Here is a 19,327-nt window from a genome sequence, read left to right on the forward strand (position 1 = left end):
ATCCAAGGAGGCTCTGATAGTTTCAACTCTTTTTTACAACACCCAAGTCACTTCATAAAATATATGAGTTCATATTACAAGCGTTGTATTCTCTGTGCAACCTCTACCAGATTTCTTTATTTTCATTTTTTTTATGTAATCGTATTTTCTTTCAGTTCGTTACATTTGGAATGTAGATCTTTTGATTCCAGTTCTGTTTTTGGATTTGATGTCTCAGAATTTTAGAAAGCTGATATGCTACTTAAGATATACAAAAGCTTGATTGAAGTATGGCATTTGAAAAAAATGCACATTACAGGTGAAATGGAAGAAAATATGAAATTCCGAAATTCCCCTTTTTATGAAAAACCCATTATTGTCACATTGAAACTGACAAATATGCACCTGAAATGATTAAACACCGATGATATGCTGAAAACTAACATTTTTGTTCATATGAACTGAGTTATGGTGATCTGAGAAAATCACCATTAATAGATACACGACGGGTTTGTTTAATTCAAATAATGAAAATAAATTCATCTGTAAGATTAAACCGTGTATCCATCTAAATTAATTTATGACTTGAGTAGAAATTAAACTGGGAGTACCATGATATTAGGGACCAAATCTTGCCTTTATCGGGATTACACTTATAGAATCCTGTTATTGTGTTGATAACCTTTAACAATGCTATTGTCTTTAGAAAATTGGTTAACACATGTCGCGTGAAATATATGAAATATCAAAGGTGATAACGCGACTTCTATAATTCCATGGTAACCATTAAATTTGCTGTAGATATCACAAAGGAGTACACTATTTTCTTTTCTTTTGCGGATACAGTTAAAAGATTGAAATTGTTTTGTTTTAACCCTTACATGATTAATATAACCAATTCGTCGTGACAGCTAGTATTGATTCGGATACAAATGTAAAATTAACTTGGAATACAACGCATTGGGAATTGATGATGCAGAGTTAAACGTCATTTTCCATACCTTTTGTTAAACATGAATCTAGGACGTATTTTGTATGGTGGTGGATACGTTAGGATGAACCTTTTACATTAAGGTATAGTTCTTGTTACAAAATAATTTCCACGATTTTTTGTCACTCAATAAGTTAAGACATTGAGTCGTACTTTTTCCTTTATTGTTTTTAGATTAAGTAGAGATCTAAATAATCAGTGCCATATAAAAAGTTAGTGAAAAAGATGTGTTTTACACAACTATTTTTTTTCTTGACAAATGCATAAAAGTAAACCCTATTCTTAAAGCTTAAACTTTGTGAAAATATTATTTATTCTTTTCTTTTCTTTGAACTCAGTTTTTTTTTTATTTTAAAGAAGTCAGCAATTTTCCAAAGCTGTTAAAATGTCCGAATTGCTCATTAAATTGTGTAGAAAACCTTCTTTTTCATTATGATTGCACATACTATGGAGGTTAGCAAGAAAACTTTATGTTACTACGTTTCAGTGCAGTTGTTTCGAAATATTTTAATGCGAAGAAAAAGACGAATAAATCCATTCATTTATTTTAAAATTACATTCAAAGCAAAGCCAAATTAAATATACGTAGCTAAATCAAAAATTGAAAAAAAAAGTGAAAATGTTATAACACGCTAGGATTGGGATTACACAGTGGGAATATAATGTAACGATATCACCCTTATATTTGAAAATATACTCGTACGGCCGTATCGGAAAATATTTACATGGTTGATTCACATAGAAATGGGATTTGCAGCTTAATGGAAAATTAAGATGACAATTTTATTCAATAAAGTGTAGTTTAAATGCGGAAGCCATTCCTATACATTGATATAATTCGTAACATATTGAAACGTAATCGAGACAAAATGTTTAAACACACTGTGATGTTGATGGTAAGATAGTTTTTCTTGTATTTACAATTTTAGAGTCTTATGTGTGACGGTGATATAGTTCAATGGAGTTCAAGGCTCTAAAGATGGCGTCATCAACAAGTGGTTTGGTTCACCCAGTATGCCATAACAGGTACAGTGATTTGATTTCATTTTAAGATGTTTCCACTCTAACCTAATGAAGAGATAAAACACTGGTTTTCGTAACAAAATGGACATTACTCCACTGTGTTGTTATGGATATGGCATGCCATCCTTTTAAATAGCTAATACACAAATGGATTACAATTCCCAACACTTCTTAAAATTGAAATGCTTTAATTCCATAATTGTTAAAATTTCAATTGTAAATCTATTGCGTTTCTACAAACGCCAACGGCTCAGCCATTCCCCCTTTTGAGAAAATTCAAAATATTCACATTTTTGCAACATTGAGTTATTTAGTTAACTCTTCCCAGAGCGTTTTTACTATTCCACAACACACACGTGTCTTTGAATGCACTGGTCACACTTCTCTATAAACATAATTTAATCAGATTGTGACCCACGTGAAATAAGTTTATTCCTCTCTATAAGAATATGAAACATCTATGATGGCACCTCCAATTCAAAGAGTGTAGACATAGACTTCGTAGTGCTTATAATACTAACTTTCATTTTGGTATTTCGATAAAAAAAAACTACTTCGATCATAACGACAATCCCCAAATTCATGGCATGTGAGACGTACAAATTTCAATTGAAATTTGTTTTCGTTTTTAATCTTCCATTTTTTTATGGTTAAAATAGTGAAGAAAAACATACTTATGGCGTACTAGCAGTGCATGTTCATATAAAAGTGCTTGTAACACAATAAATAGAAAAAATATTAATGTTATCTGATAACCTTTAGCTGTCTTATCTTCTATTTACATAAACAAAGTCATTATGGAACTGTCTGCAACGGTAAATGTTCAAAAAGAGAAAAAAATCAAATGATTTTTATGACTCATCAACTGTTTGAGCACTTTAAACGGTTACTCCTGTTTGAACTCATTTAGATACCTTCTCTTCCTGACATTTATTTTTATAAAACACAAAGATGTTGAAACAAAAATATGAGTTTAATCATCACGCTGTGTTTGCATTTATTATGCTAACATAAAAAAGCGATGGCAAAATATAAAGTAGATTCTATTTTAGTGTCTCCTTTGTCGATTAGGAAAGAAGTATATTACACTTAATAACAACTGTTAATTAGAATTGGCAGTATTTCAAAAAATATGTGATATACAAGTGTTAATATGACTGCCGAATTTAAAGAATGGGGAAGTAATCATTGAAACAGAACGACCGATACAAATGCAGTTTTTAACAAAAGATTAAGTAATCATAATACACAAAGGGAAAGAACTTGATCATTATATAAATCACAAACATTTCTACCTTTGTCATGCCGTAGAGCCACAAATCTTAAATATATATCGGCGGGGATGTTGTCTCTTGGACATAAACCAATTGAATAAGGGATTTTTAACGTCCCTGTCGGGTCTCGCCAGGACGGAATACCCATATACACCAAACCCATTATCGTTATATATATATTAAGTCTAAGAATATTCTGAACTCCAAACTCTATCAACTTCTTAGGATTTTATGACGTCACAAATAGTTTAGGAAATACTCTCATTATTCTAGTTTTGTGGCATCGGTACCTGGTATCATAATACCTTTCCTCAAAACTATAAAATTTATCGCCAGCTCCAAGTAATAAGTTTTAGATTAGGTTTGAGATGAGGTGGGCTTTATGAGTATACACAGTATGTGATATCTGTTTGCATGGACCGGTTTCCTAAAACTCAAATTCGTATGGTCCATTAATGTATCAATGAATCAGACCACAGGAGAATATGACGATAAGCCTTTGGTTGGAACTGCATGATTCTATAATTTTTCTGCCTCTACTTTTTGTATGAAAAGGTCAACAAAATAACCAAATCATCAGACTCCGCCACGAATTTTACGAATAACCGCATAGTGCTTCATTATGAAATAAAGAGTAATGACATTACATTTACTGACTTTTGTTTCATTACCGATTATTACCATCTTATACATTATTCAATATATTCTTATTCTTATTCCATTAAAAAAATAAGTGTGTCTTTTTTTATTGTTCATTTGTTCTCCGTGAATATTTATTCATGATTTCCACACTTTGTTTCAGATGTTCGTTGAAACGTAAGAAATCAAGTAGAACATATTCAAACAAAGACGGAATGAAAGGTAGGGATCGATGCTAATACATTGGTTTTCTTTCCAAATCAAAAGTATACTTTCTAGTAGCTTGTCGGATTTCGTGTTTTAAACCACTGGTTGCTTTTCCAGGGTCCTAGTACTGATGTTACCCCTAATTCTTGCTGACTTTAATGATCATTTGCTGTTTCTATCAGTAATTTGTTTCCTTATTTCTAAATATCTGAAAAGTAAAATACAGATCGAATTCAGTTAATCTGAACAAAAATTATGGGACATTAAACGAATATCCGGATGGGCCATAAATCTATGCACATCAGGAATAAACCTATAAAAATGACAATGACAAAAGTTCGTAATAGTCTAACTAAGAAAAACAAAGAATATTGAAAAAAATAATAATCTGTATTATATAATACTAACAATTGTGTAAGGCTTTGATGAAATCATTCGATGTTTGCACAAAGGTGCAAGCAGCATAATTCGGAAACATGTTTATAATGCTAAACAGTTAAAAAAAAAAATAGGTACTTAGATCTGTTCTCGTCATACCAGTCGGGAATCAAATGTGAATTAAAACGGAGGATATTATACGTGTGTCATGATTGTTGACATTCAGCAAGAATTCATTTGTAATTTAACTATAAGACCTATACAGAAGATATATTATTTTCACTTAATACCTTTATGTAGAGGTTAATCGAGCGAATTAAGTTTTACAAGGCAATGCGCTGTTCAAATGTACCATTTCTAATCTTGTATCAATTGCAATTGGCACATCCACTAATAATCCTTCCTAGTTTAATGTATCTTTATTTTAAACTCTACTTCTAGCCTTTTGTTTTTATAACTTCCAGTGGAAAATAAGTGCTTCGAAGCGCATCATTTGGCTGAAAAAAAAAATCATGAACGTTTGCCAATAAATATCGAAAATTGACATCTTCTCAAGTACAGCAAGCGCAAGCACCATTAGCATGATTCGATAAAAGCTTACAAAAAGCTTACAACGTCTAAATGCATTGTTATGTTGTTCTCTTCATTTCTCGTTTTGCCGACTGGTTTCCAAATGTTTCCTAATGTAACTGTGCTCATGATTTAAGTAATTCTTAATAAAACACAAATCTCTTTAAAAGCAACAAAAAAAAGTTACATTTTAACTTGATGAGAATTCCAACGCATATAATTATATTCCTCATCCTTTTAGTATCATTATTATTTCATGTATTAGAAACGAAACCTATTTGAAAACTTTTGTTGTTATTTTACACAAGAATAAGGATAAATGAGAATTCTTTTTAAGGTGAAGAGCATTGGACAAAAGTTCTACAAACTAAAGAGAACTGCAGCTTTTACAAGCATAGATGCTCATGTAGAAGGCCGATCCCGATAAGAAAAAGCACAAATCATCAAAGGACAAGATCTGACAATTCAGTATCGGCGGTGTTTCGTCGATTCTGTGTGTGGATTAATACCAGGCTAAAAGCGAACAGCGAGTATGAAGAGCGTATTCCTAATATAACGCGATCTGGTTCAGATTCAGGCTGTGAGACGGACATTCCTACAAATCCTCATCCGGTTTTGATACGGACTCACAAGTTGCTCCCAGACAGTTTAAGCATTAACGATTCCGATGATCCAAATTATGTTTACATTAGGAACAGTAAATCGGCAGATACGTCACCTTCCCTTCATCCTTTATCATCAAACTGTAACTCATTTTCCAATCTAAATGATGTGTTTTGTGATGACAAGAGTGCCTATAACATACTGACACTAAGCGTTGGGGAGACCGGAAGTCGACAAAATCTCACTGTGACGAGGAGTGCCCCTTCAAGGAGTCAGCGAACATCTCGAGTAACACATTCAGAAGACTTGAAAATCAAACCGTATAACACATGGCCTCTGCAAAGAAAAATACTGGCACAGAAAGGTATCATATACATATAAACATTGATTTTTTGTACTTAACAAGACAAAATAGATATCATTTCATTATTTCTCGGTGCGTCTTGAGATTTACATAGTTTTGATTTTGTGTTTCAGTTACTTAAGAACCATCCCATGACCAATAGTTGCATTTTCATTAAAGAGACGCTAATTGCATTGTTTTAGCAATATCACGAGAATAGGTATGGTTAATATGTCAAAGAAACAACCCCACCTGGATGAAAATGTCAGCCCAAGGTCAGCTATTGGTCTTCAATGAATGACGAGGAAACCCTAACACCACAGGGGAGGCTGCAGCTGGCCTCAAAATATCATTACAAACAAGTACAGCGAAAGAGTTGCCTCTATATACTCAAGTAACATAAAAATAAACTAAAGGTGAAAATCTAACAAGACATACAGAGGCCAGAAATTCCTGAATTGGGACAGGCGCAAAAAATGGTGCGGGGTTAAATCACAACCCTCCCCCTTTATAATCTGGCCACTGTGGAAAAATATAAAACAATCAAACACACCTTAATATCATTTCAAAAAGGTCCGAGTCCCTTTTTAGAACGGAAATAAAGAAACTGAATATAAATTACACAAATGTACAAACTAAGGACTATTAGAAGTTAACTGACAAGCCAGCATAAGACCAGTTTGAACCTACAAAAACTAAGTTCCAATCGTATGTAAAATCAATCCAGATTCTTCCCATGCGGGGTTAAGAACCACGATACAACGTAAGTCATACATTTAGGACAAAATCCATGTCATGCCGAAAAAAAATTAGTGTTTTAATTTCAATGTAAAGACCCAATGAGCGAATCAATGTTAATACAATAAAATGCTATCCTTTACGATTTGACAACAAAATCATAACTATATCCCTTACGAATGAGCCTACTCAACGGTTTAGTTAACTTTTTTTTTTAGAATTTTACTGTAAAATAAAGGATGAGAGATACCCGCATGTATCAATCCTTTCAAGTACATCTGTATTTGAAAATGAGCTCCTTGTATTGGTAAAAAACATTGTGAATGTTTTCACGAGCCTGTGATCTCAAAAACCTTGGTTTTCTCTGTTAATTTCTCGATTATATAAAGATTGCTTCGTTAAAATCCAAAATTACATTGTCCAATTCTAGTTATTCACAATACAACATATACACGTGTTATTTCAGAGGAAGAAAAGAGTACAGTGTTTGATGACATAGAGCCTAACTACTTACATAGGTACGAATAAATTTCATCTGAGAAGGCTACATTTGAGCCTCTTTACTTTTTAGATTTTAAGATCAGTATTTGTTTGCTTTCAAACTTGGTTTTGCGACATACATTTTATTGTTCGTCTTTTAATCTGAAAATATACTGAAATATTGAAATGTAGAAAAACCTTGAAGAGTAATGATAAGTAACTCCTACTGTAAACATATAATCATTCATCTATACTAGATAAAACCAAAACGAGAGCAACTTCAGCAAAACATGATTAAAACACTTACAGAAACTGACACAACAAATAAGTTGAAGTAAAATATTGATATATTTTGATATTAACGGATAAGAACTTATATGAACATTATTTTAAACAAACAAAAAACAAAAAAAACCAAACAAAAAAACAAAAAACAAAACCAAAAAACAAAACAAAAACTAGAAGAACTGCAAAAACTAATTGATGCAAGCTATCAAACATGTTGGCGGAATTTTAAAGTATATCATTGAAATACCGTTGCTATTTATCAACTCTAACTAATGTCGAGAAAAAAGTATAATGTCCAAAAAATTTTCATGTGCATGTTCTTCAGGGATGGCGATAAAAATGACTTCTTTATCTATGATTGATTTATAAAAATAAGCATAGGTTTTTGATGGCAGAATTCTCATTAAAATTATATCCTTTATTTTTTAATTCGTGTAGAAATCCTTCAGCAGAAGATGTGGCCAATTCGAAAGAATTTTCTATTCCATATGAAGACCTCGAATTCTGCTCTTGTTTTCGAACAGGTCGAGAACGAGTTATTTACAGGCAAGTGTGCTAAGATTGTCATTGTTGTAGTATCAAACATGCCATTGAAAGTGAATCGTGAGAAAACCAAATGTACCATGAATGTAATTTATTTACATTCTTTATTTAGCTCTATGAATTTTTCATATATATTGATATCATTTTTCATTAATTTCTTAGACGCCTGTCAGGTTGTGAATCTGTGATAAAGGGGTAGATTGATCCAGTTAACAAATTGTTAAATCCTTAAGTGCACGTCTTTCTAAGAATCGATCATTGGCTGTTCCATGATCAATTATATTATAACCTAAAAATCTTACAGTTTGATTTTCCTATTTATAGGACCGAGACAAAGGAACAAGGTTATAATTTGCCGTTTTAAATAATAATAATTTTAAATCTAATTATACAATTCAAAAATATTGGTTATTTCAGATAATAAAATAAAAATACAATTCTCATTATCCTTAATTATTTATTGTTCAATGGCCATTTCTAGTTTAGAAATATACTTTGGAATTGAACAGTCTTTGATCGCTTGGTTTTTGACTTGCATAACAAGATATATAAACAATATCAGATCCCATATAATTAATAATATCATGCATATTTGCTTATTTCAATTTACATGCACGACAACTTTAAAAGTGTATTCAATGTGTAATAAAATGAATGCATTTGTTGTTTGTAAAACCATAATGATTTTAATGCAATCCATTCTTTCTACGTAGTATGAAGATCTAATCAAAACATTTGTTCCGTGGTCTTATAATTATCATTACATAATTTACGATTTCAGAGGAAGATGGCATGGCGATGTAAACATTCATTATTATGGTAACTACACAGCGCTTGACTTTTGGCATCTGGTCACCAAAATGCAAAAAGTCCGCCATGAAAATGTTGCTCTATTCATGGGAACTTGTACAGATTTTAACCGCTATGCCATCATTGAAAGGTAACATAATAGGTTTATACTTTAATATATTCATCGACAAATTGGAAATGTTGTACACAATTGTCTGAACAGTGTCCAAAAATCGATGTGTTAGAGCAACGTACAAAAAAAATCAAAAATGATTATGCGTTGGGATAAGATACTGGAAGTCGTATTGACTTTGTGCGCAAGTGGATATGAGTGACTAAAAAAAGGAAAATGATATTCGTATTTTATTAACCCCCCCCCCCCAAAAAAAAGATACAGGGATGCCATTTTTGTCATTCTGTAATGCTCTATAGAATATAAATACCAATTTTCGAACAATACAAAACAAATACAAAACTTATACGCACAAAGAACAGAAAACTTACAATTCTCTCTGTTTGAATATTGACTGAATAAATTGTACACTGTTAAGTATTTGCAACCCTTTTGCTATACATAAAGTCTGTGTACCTCAGATGGATAGTGAATAAATATTTGATAGTAATGATATGAATTGAAAAATATATGTATTATACATTATTTGGATGGGAATCGATTGCAAGACACACTGCTATATAAGTCAAAGTTTTAGTTGTCATCATTGGAAGGTGTCGACATTCACCGGAATTCCCTCGCAATTGCTGATATTTGTGGTCATGCGCGGTTTGACGCAGATTTTACTGGAATACTCAGTAGAACAATAAAACTCAAGAAGTGTGATAGACATTTATATGTCTATTACAGAGAAATTTTTAGCATATCGAATAATGTAATCTAGCGTTTAATTTTAGCGCTTTGGCACAATATCAGTTCTTATGTCAACTGTTGAGCTGTTAAAATAAACCTTGGTAATTGTTTTGCTTGTTTAAATGATCCAAGACCAGTATTCATTGTACACATTAGATAAGGAATGAACACATCGTAATAGTAAGTGTGTAAGGTTCTTCGAAATTATGAAATTACTGTTTTCATTTAAAGTCACTATCGGTTAATATAAGACATAGCTGAATACAAATTATTTACTTCCGCGAGTTACTAAATTAACTACTGTGATAAACGGCAAGGAAATTTAAAAAAAGAGAAAATTTATATTTTTTAAAGATATAAACGCCATGTCAAGGTCATAACAGACCTTAAACTGGAATATTCTTATATTCCTTGTCAATATGTTATAGCATTCAAGACGGAGTATCTCTGTACGACCATATACATATCCAGAAAGAGGTATCGAGTATGCAGTCAAAAATTCAATTACTTCGTCAGATATCTCATGGCATGGGATATCTCCATGCAAAGGGTATAGTCGTTAAAACTCTGAACACAAGAAACATATTTCTTTGTCCAAAAGCCAGAGTTAGTGTTATGGACTATGGCATCGTCGAACCCCAACATGACAGGTAAGTAATATTATTTTCATGCTTTCTGCATTGTTCAGTGATTCAAGACTTGATACACAAAGAAATCTTTTAGACATACAAGATATAATCAATGCTTTGCATTTTTTGTTTATATTCGCTTTAGTAACGATATATACAGACAAGTTTTGGTAATTCAATGGGCACTGGTTGTGCTCTTCTCATAGCCAACATATTTGTATCTGGTTAAAAACAATAGTTGAAAAATACCTTTTTATATTGAGGACATGTTGGCCGAAAATAATCCTAATTATACATCGTTGTTTTTCCAAAAAAGATGGTACACCTAGATACAAATATATAGTTCTTGGTAGAGATTCCTCATACTTTGTAAGAAATAATTCCAAATCATCTTCCAAATATACAGAGGAAGATGTTTACAAAATGCTGGAATTTTTAATCGACAACATATTTGTCCAGTGTGGTGGACGTGTTTTTCAAGAAACAGTCGGCATTCCAAATGCTGACCTATTTCTTCACTCTTATGAGGCTGACTTTATAGCTGATTTGATCAGAAAGAAAGAATATCGTTTGGCTAGATCCTTCAATCTCAGTTTCTATATATAGATGACGTATTATCTTTAAACAATCCTAATTTCGGGGATTTGATACATCGCATCTACCCAAAAGAACTTGAGATAAAGGATACTACAGACACTGTGAAGTCAGCCTCATATCTTGACCTACACTTAGAGATCGATGGTAAAGGAAAACTATTGACGACAAACGTGATGACTTTTCATTCAAAATTGTCAACTTTCTTTTCATCTGTGGCAACATCCCTTCGGCTTCTGCGTATGGAGTGTTCATATCACAACTCATACATTATGCCAGAGCTTGCCGAAACTATGCAGACTTTTTGTATCGCACTAGAACTCTAACAAATAGGCTTCTGGAACAGGGTTATGTTGCTACAAGATTGAAGTCATCACTACAGAAGTTTTATGGTCGTCATCATGAACTCGTGGATCGTTATGATGTATCAATCAGCATCATGGAAACTGATTTATTCAACAGGTCATAGTTTACCTTTCCTCGTTTGTCTACCCCGGACTTGACTTTTTATGAGCAACTCGGCGGGTGTTTCTAGAAAAGCAGAGGACGCTTACCCTACCGGTGCACCTGGTCCATGCTCCGAGTTTTTAGTGGAGTCCGAGTTCCTCATTTACTTTTGTTACTTTGTATGTATGATTTTACTTACTTTATGTTCTTTGTTGTGTGTGTCTGTTTTACATGTCTGGTCTTTGTCCCTGGATTACATTCTTTTGATTACCGCTATAACCTTGGTTCCCTTGATTACTCTTTCGAAAAGTATGCTAAAGTTATTCACCAAAAAGAACCCAAAAACCCTAAATCTGACAAATAAAGGAACATGTACGACCTGTACGCCTTTTCTTGATTTACATAGTACACTAAAATGCAAGCCTTTTCACACAAAACATAATGACGAAAGAGATTATTATGATTTTTTTGTTATTAATTTCCAGTTCCTAGATGGCAATATTCCTGGAACACCCTTTGATGGTCTTGAAATTTCACAATTGAACCGTTTTTTGTATCAGGGTAATCGATGTAACAAATTTACATTTACTTACTTTTTTCACCGAACGAAAATCTTATAATTGCACTTGCCGATTAATAATTAAACTTGGTACTACTCTTGATTACTCTGTCACACCACAGGGTCGATACCGCTGCCGGTGGATTTTGTCACCGAGGGTAGCATGAGCCAAATAATATAACTAAAGGTTTTAACCAGAAGAATGAATGAAAAACTGACTCAGACGTTGCCTTATCTCAAAAGGTCCGAACCTGACAACAGACCGGATACACTATTGTCTTGTGAGACTGTGGTGGCCCCAGATGGGAATCCTAGCACGCTCATGTCTGGTATGGATCGTGCCCCGACAATTCCAGCAAAGAGTACCCAATCGCACACTCAGTCTGCAGATCATCCATTCCAGTACAAAAATACTGACTATTTCAAAGTAATCAAACCATGTTCCATCAATTTAAATGTTACATCTGACTACATCGATGACGAACTACATTGTACTCTATCAACATGTGCCAATAAATATGGCAAAACATGCAACATTCTAATAACCGACACTTTCTTCACTAGTACCCTTATGAACAAAACCTTTCACACAAGAAGTCACGATGACAAAGTTGCCAATCGGCAAACTTAATCTACGGATTAAAATGAAACTTATGCGGTCTAATATATGTCGACGAAACACAAGGGAGATTAAACAAACGAATGTGTGGTCATCGTTCAGGAATTGAATACCACCAAATTCCCGACAGTTTATCAGCATTTTTATCAACAAGATTATTCAATCCTCTCTATGAAAGTTCGTATTCTTGAAAAGTATTAACCATCAAACGAAAAGTTCTGTCCTAAGTAAAAGCTATCGTAGGGAAAGAAATACTGGATACGCAGACTAGGCATTGCAATACCTTACGGGTGCAATGACAACATCTAAAGTATAGGAAACATTTCAAACTAATATAACAATAGCATAAATGTGATGAATTTATATGACAAAAATCCAAGACGGATAAGGAGTCATGGCCATCGCCACTATACATCACCTAAGATGCATGATATTTCCATAGATGGTCTCCTTCCTTTCATACAAACACCTCTTGAACTCACATTCGAACTAAACTCTATTCTATACCTCTCTGCCTACTACACTCCCTTGCAAATCAAGTCTTGACACTCCTGTTTCTGAACCTATCTCATCATCATTTTGGATATTTGTTTCCATAGACTCTTTATACCAGTTTGTGTAAAAGGTCAAATTGAAGAAAAAAGATCATTTCTCCCACTACCGTCTGTCAACAAAGGTATATATGCAATTAATTTACCTAACATCCTCCATCACAAAAACGTTATCAACAAAATCCCCCCATATTTCAAGGACAAATCAATACCGATTATTTCATATTACTATACCCCTATTCCTAACCTATTGCATCCAAAATTTTCAATTATAAAGAGCTATTGCAGAACCTCGACATTGAGGACTTCAAGGCTAAATCATCTGACTGCTCTTGCAAAAACGAATCTCTCTGTGCGGTCCTTTCTACAGGTCCTAAGTACCGTGAATCACGCTCCAAAAATTAGAATTATAACTTTAAAGTTCTTATGAATGCCGTGGAGACTACGTTAGAATATGGATAAACGAGAACAATGGGGAAATTGATTCTCTGTCAGAGTGGGTTTCAAAAGACCCCGACGTAGCAAAAACATTGTCTACAATATATACTGTCACTACATTCACCAAAGAAGTGATAGTGGACAACCATAAATATGTGCTATTCACTTTTGGTCTCTCTACCAAATACGATGATTGTGATTTACCTTCTATGTACTGGGTTTTAGACTCCTCAAGAATCCATACAATCAACGCTTTATAGCTGGATTTGCAAAATGTACCACCAAACCTCTTTCAAAACTTTTAAATTTTATACTCACTGCTGTTAAAGAGGGTCTCCAGTCCTACCACAACACTTGATACTTCCGTAGTGGTATTAATTCAATGCTGATCTTGAAAAAATCAAAAGATCTTCTGGAAACCCTCAATTCAAGATTATTGTTAGAATATAATTGGATTAAAAATTATGATTTTTCAACTATTTATACTTCCATTCCCCAAACTCAGTTAAAATAATGACTCAAAAACATACATCGTTATTACTCCAAAAAAGACGGTACATCTAGATACAAATATTTTTTATCGACAACATATTTGTCCAGTGTGGTGGACGCGTGTTTCAAAAAACGGCCGGCATTCCAATGGGAGCATTTTGTGCTATTCTACTTGATAACCCATCCATTTACTCTTATGAGACTGGCTGACTTTATAGCTGATCTGATCCGAAAGAAAGAACACCGTGTAGCTTGATCTTTCAATCTCAGTTTCAGCTATATAGATGACGTATCATCGTTAAACAATTCTAGTTTCGGGAATTTAATACATCGCATCTACCCCAAAGAACTTAAGATAAAGGATACTATAGATACTGTGATGTCAGACTCGTTTCTTGACCTACACCTAGAGATCCACGGTAAAGGAAAAACTTTTATCCAAACTATACGACAAACGCGATGACTTTTCATTCCGTATTGTACACTTTCCTATTATCTGTGGCATTATCCCTTCAGCACCTGGGGTTTTCATATCACAACCCATTCCTTATGCCAAAGCTTGCCGTGTGTAGGCAGACTTTTTGTATCGCGCTAGACTTCTTACAATTAAGCTTCTGAAACATGGTTATGTTGCTACAAGATTGAAGTCATTACTACAGAAGTTTTATGGTCGTCATCATGAACTCGTGGATCGTTACGGTGTATCCATCTGCACCATGACAACCGATTAGTTCAATGTGTCTTAGTTTTGCTTTTCTCTTTTGTCTCCCCGGACTTGACTTTTATGACCAACTCGGCGGGTGTTTCTAGAAAAGCAGAGGACGCTTATCCAGTGCACCTGGTCCATTCACCAAGGTTTTAGTTGAGTCCAAATTGCTCATTTCCTTTTCTCACTCTGTATGTATTATTTTAGTCATTTTATGTTCTTTGTTGTGTTTGTCTGTTTTGCATGTCGGGTCCCTGTCCCTGTATTACATTATTTTGATTTCCGCTAGAATCTTGGTTCCTTTGATTACTTTTTTACCCATTTTTTAATTTACGGTAACATAGTATATGAAGCACATTTTTTTCAAACAAATTTTGATAAATTCATCAACTGTCCTAAAATAAATTTATACTTAAAGAATACGGTCTTCAAATTATTGTATATTCTTTGAACCTTGTAAAGTCATATTGAAATATTCGTACCCTAATTGTAATTAAGTCATTTTTTATATTACTCTACATCAGTTCCTATATTATTCTACATCAGTTCTCGCCAATTTAGCACTTTAGGTTGCAACACAAAACTCTGACTCTTTAGATTTTGTCACTCTTGTTAAAAATTTTCATGCTATCTTTCAGTTACTGCGAGCGATCTTTAATGGTGTAGCTCTTCCTGTCTCTATGTTGATGGTTGAGGTATTCCATCCAAGGAATAGAATGCTTCACTGAGGCAAATTTTATTGTGTTTTTCTTTGTTGTTTCAGTCCATTTTTGGAATTCATTATAGGGGGGTTGTCAAAGCCTTATAAAACTAGTTTTGACCCTCATTGCTGGTTTCGAGCACTTTTCTACATTCAGAGGTGTTTGTCAGTAATGTGTTGGGCTTTTCAGAGCTGGATTAAAGTTTATTAATATTAGTTGAGGCCTTTTAGTGACATCTGAAAGTATTTACTATTCTGCATTGCGTTTCATCACAACCGTTGTTTTCCTATTTAATAACTTGTCATATGCATTTCTAGAGAAGGATTTGCCAGTATGCCAAGAGGGTATCTAACTTACTTAGCTCCAGAAATCTTACGAACAATTGTTATCGATCCACCAATTTTTTGCACCACTGCAGAGTGCACAAAAGAATCTGATGTTTATGCTTTTGGGTAAGTTCATAAATGAAAAATTTCTAGGGAGACAACTGTCATACCTATTCTTACCTGATAATAAAAATGGAGAAAGGGGGAAATATTCCGAGGGAATGGTATTGAAAGCTATATTTTCACTTGTAAAGGTCGAGTAACAATGTATATCCTATCATACAGTACGACAAGACCACTATACGTCCAGTCTATGCATTGAGTAAATATAAAAATATATTATATGATAGCCTTGTGAGGAAAATTAAACATCTGCTACCACTGAAATGACTAGATACATTTCCTTCGGCGTGAAACAAAAGGTCATAGCCTTCTAGTTTTCTGTTCTTACTAATTCACCCGGGAATGTTTCTCGTCTGGAAATATTATTACGATCATTCAAGGAATGTTTTAAGTACATATACCAATTTCTGATGGCACCGACAGACAATTGAACATACTTGTGGTAGTAATAAATATACATTGATGATAAAATATATTACACTTCCGATTTAAGATTTATGAATAAAGCACCCTATCCCCATTTATACATCTAAAGGCTTTATTCATTTTTTAACCTTAAAATATGCACACTATTTGTAGTTGAGTTGTCAACAACATCGACATCTTAAACACAAATCAAACGAATATTTAATAGAAAAACACAGGAGATTCATATAAAGAAATAAAAAACACTGTCTATTTACTTATATTTCATAACATTTGTTTTACAGTACAATTATTTATGAGTTAGTGAAATGGCGCTATCCATTCTTTGGGCAGTCACCAGAGTCCATAATATGGATGATTTGTAATAACCTATACGTAGACACAGATAAAATAAAATGTGCAAAAGCGATGCAGGTATATGTTAAGTGTAATAGCAATAAACATTGTTTATACCTATGGCTTTTGTTAGCCTAATGTTAAAGTAAGTCACAGTACGTTAATTCAAAAAGATAAGTCCGACAGAAAACCAGCTTACTTTTTCATACACCCGCTTTTTTATGTAGTGATTATTATGTAAGTTTTTCCGTTAGTAAGTTTTTCGTTTTATTTTCTCTGCAACCACTTATAACAGCCACTTGAGTTTTTTGACAGAAGCTTCATCTAGTTATGCCATATTCTGATATTCATTTCAAACTCAAGCGACACCAACTTCCTGTTTATCGACTTTGTTTTGATCATGTGGTTACTTTGTCGGGGAGTAGGGTATTCTATACTAAGCTTTGCTCATAATTTTCTTGTTTCTTCTTGTAACTAATTGACTCACTCAACCTTGAATAAACGGGTTGATAGCTAAATGAGAGATTTTTAGCATGAACAACAACATTCATTGCTTGCTTACTGGGAATTCTGTTTACGTACTTGTTCGGTTCGCTTATTCTAACCCGTTACTAATATAACAATCATTGTATTAATGAGTTAAGATTTAGTAACTGATATAGTAAAAGTCGAAAACAAAATCTGTTTGTGTTTTTCATTAGATATACTTTTAAAAAAATTGCTTGAAATCCTCTTTCGAATTGTTAGTATTAGGTAAACCGCAAACGTATTAACAAATTTAAAATTCATTTGCGATTACAAAAAAAGTAATAAACTTGTTGTTAAAATGCCAGTAACAGCGTCATCAAATTCAACATTGCACCTTAAAGTAAAGCTTGATTTACGAATTCAGTGTGAAGTGTTTTGGGATTTTGTTAAAATACAACGTTAAAATTGATTGGAAAGAGTGCCATTGTCAATACAAATGGATTTTTATTGACGCATATAAAATATATGTGAAGGTATATTCACCAGAGACGACGTTGCATGGTTATTGTCTGGGAAGTCGCTGAAATTTCTGAAAATCCTAGGTCTTTAAGAAGAAGTGTATTTTAAGAAATTGGCCATCGGATGTCAGTTAAGTTTACAATGTAATGACGTATTTTAGTTTGTAAGTGTGTGTTATGATTTCTTACCAATTAACGGTCTTGTGTCATTTTGAAATCATTTATTATTGTTGTTGAATCTTTATACTAAGTCTGAAAAATCTTCAAAATGAAATCTTCGAACATTTTACTGTGTACTGTGAACTCATGACAGATCTGTGCGTAAAAGGAAATACTGATAAGGCTTTTTATGTAATTGCTTAAGGCATTAGATTACGCATATATCACATATACAAATATTTTATGACATCAAAATAAATTAAAAATGTAACATTTATACTAAACTTTTTTTAAACATCAAGTGTTATTGTGTTTTGCAGCGTTTATTGGACCAATGCTGGTCTTTTGATCCCACTGACAGGCCAAGTTTTGGTAGTATTAGTCGTGATTTAAATAGAACGGTTAGTATAATAGACGTTTCCATGCACTTCTTTGTTAACAACCATAATAAATTATGGAAGGGTATTTTAGAAGAACCTTGTAAATTCCATAAGGGTAAATTAGGGATTATTGCATTACACATTAGGTGTAAGTATTTGGAAGAATCGGGCAAAATGGAAAAAAATCAGAAACAGCCATGTCAAAAACCCACTGATCTGACAATATTATTTCACGTAAGAATTATTTCTCTATATGTAAAGGCCACTTTTTGTCATCTTCTTCACTGGATTTGTTCAGAGATTTTTCAATTTGATGTTAGAAAAATGATATTTTTGACAGTTATCTGCCCTTGAAATGTTCATTTTTGTGCATTTCAATGAAATTGGAACTAAATTTACCAAAATGATATGGAAAATCTCCTATTTTCTTGATTCTCAAATTGTCAAATTAAACTTTCAAAATGGTAGTTTTTTTCATACCATATCTCACCCTCTCCCTGATTCTTACAGAGACTGATACTTAATACGACAACAAAAGAGTTAAAACATTTTATTATGATATAAACTATTTTCATTGCAATAACGTGTGTTCTTCATTCTTCACCAAGTATTGAAACGATTATTGTTTTGCTGATATAATGAAAAAAAAAGTTCTTATTCTTTATGTAATATACAAATGATTAAGTAGCAGTCTTTATAAAAATCAGACAGAAGGTGATTTATGCATGATAAAAACCAACCGAATTCAGTCTTTATTTCTTGTTCAGGAACAGTTACTGATCACATAACCAGTCTTAGTTTTTTTCATTAGGTTGTTGAGCTTTTGAGATAAAAATTATATAGATTGTAAATGAAATTTGCACTTGGGAAGAGTTATAGTTCTTGATTTTGCTTCATTTGGTTGATTTCAGTGGGAGATGAATATATGATTTTCTTAAAAGTACAGATTTCAATGCACAAAAGATTGTTGTTATGTGAAAGTATAGCATATGTAGACTAAAAAAGCATTGTTTGTTTCGTGGGTTTTTCTGATGAATGAATCACTTTACCCTACCCTTACGCTTACCCTACCGGTGCACCTGGTCCATGCTCCCAGTTTTTGGCGGAGTCCGAGTTGTTCATTTACTTTTGTTACTTTGTATGTA

At 33.1% G+C, this 19,327-nt stretch overlaps 1 protein-coding gene across 2 annotated transcripts in view; it reads left to right on the top strand.

Annotated features, from left to right (window-relative positions):
• Nucleotides 1-19,327, top strand: part of LOC148621807 (serine/threonine-protein kinase B-raf-like) — a 31,815-nt gene that overhangs the window by 11,268 nt on the left and 1,220 nt on the right. The window contains exons 1-11 of one of the 2 annotated variants that reach the window (XM_088576539.1): nt 916-1,053; nt 1,900-1,996; nt 4,070-4,128; nt 5,399-6,028; nt 7,212-7,263; nt 7,952-8,059; nt 8,838-8,996; nt 10,139-10,360; nt 15,764-15,898; nt 16,606-16,735; nt 18,123-18,203. In XM_088576539.1, coding sequence (XP_088432665.1) covers nt 1,929-1,996; nt 4,070-4,128; nt 5,399-6,028; nt 7,212-7,263; nt 7,952-8,059; nt 8,838-8,996; nt 10,139-10,360; nt 15,764-15,898; nt 16,606-16,735; nt 18,123-18,203 — 1,644 coding nt within the window. In that variant the 5' untranslated portion in view covers nt 916-1,053; nt 1,900-1,928. Of the gene's footprint in view, nt 1-915; nt 1,054-1,899; nt 1,997-4,069; nt 4,129-5,398; nt 6,029-7,211; nt 7,264-7,951; nt 8,060-8,837; nt 8,997-10,138; nt 10,361-15,763; nt 15,899-16,605; nt 16,736-18,122; nt 18,204-19,327 lie in introns of those variants that run through there. The other variant, XM_088576540.1, reaches the window with a different exon arrangement.

Source organism: Perna viridis, chromosome 3 (genome assembly GCF_037379345.1).
Source record: "Perna viridis isolate PV_CMFRI_1.1 ecotype Kerala chromosome 3, ASM3737934v1, whole genome shotgun sequence".
NCBI classification, from domain to species: Eukaryota; Metazoa; Mollusca; class Bivalvia; order Mytilida; family Mytilidae; genus Perna; species Perna viridis.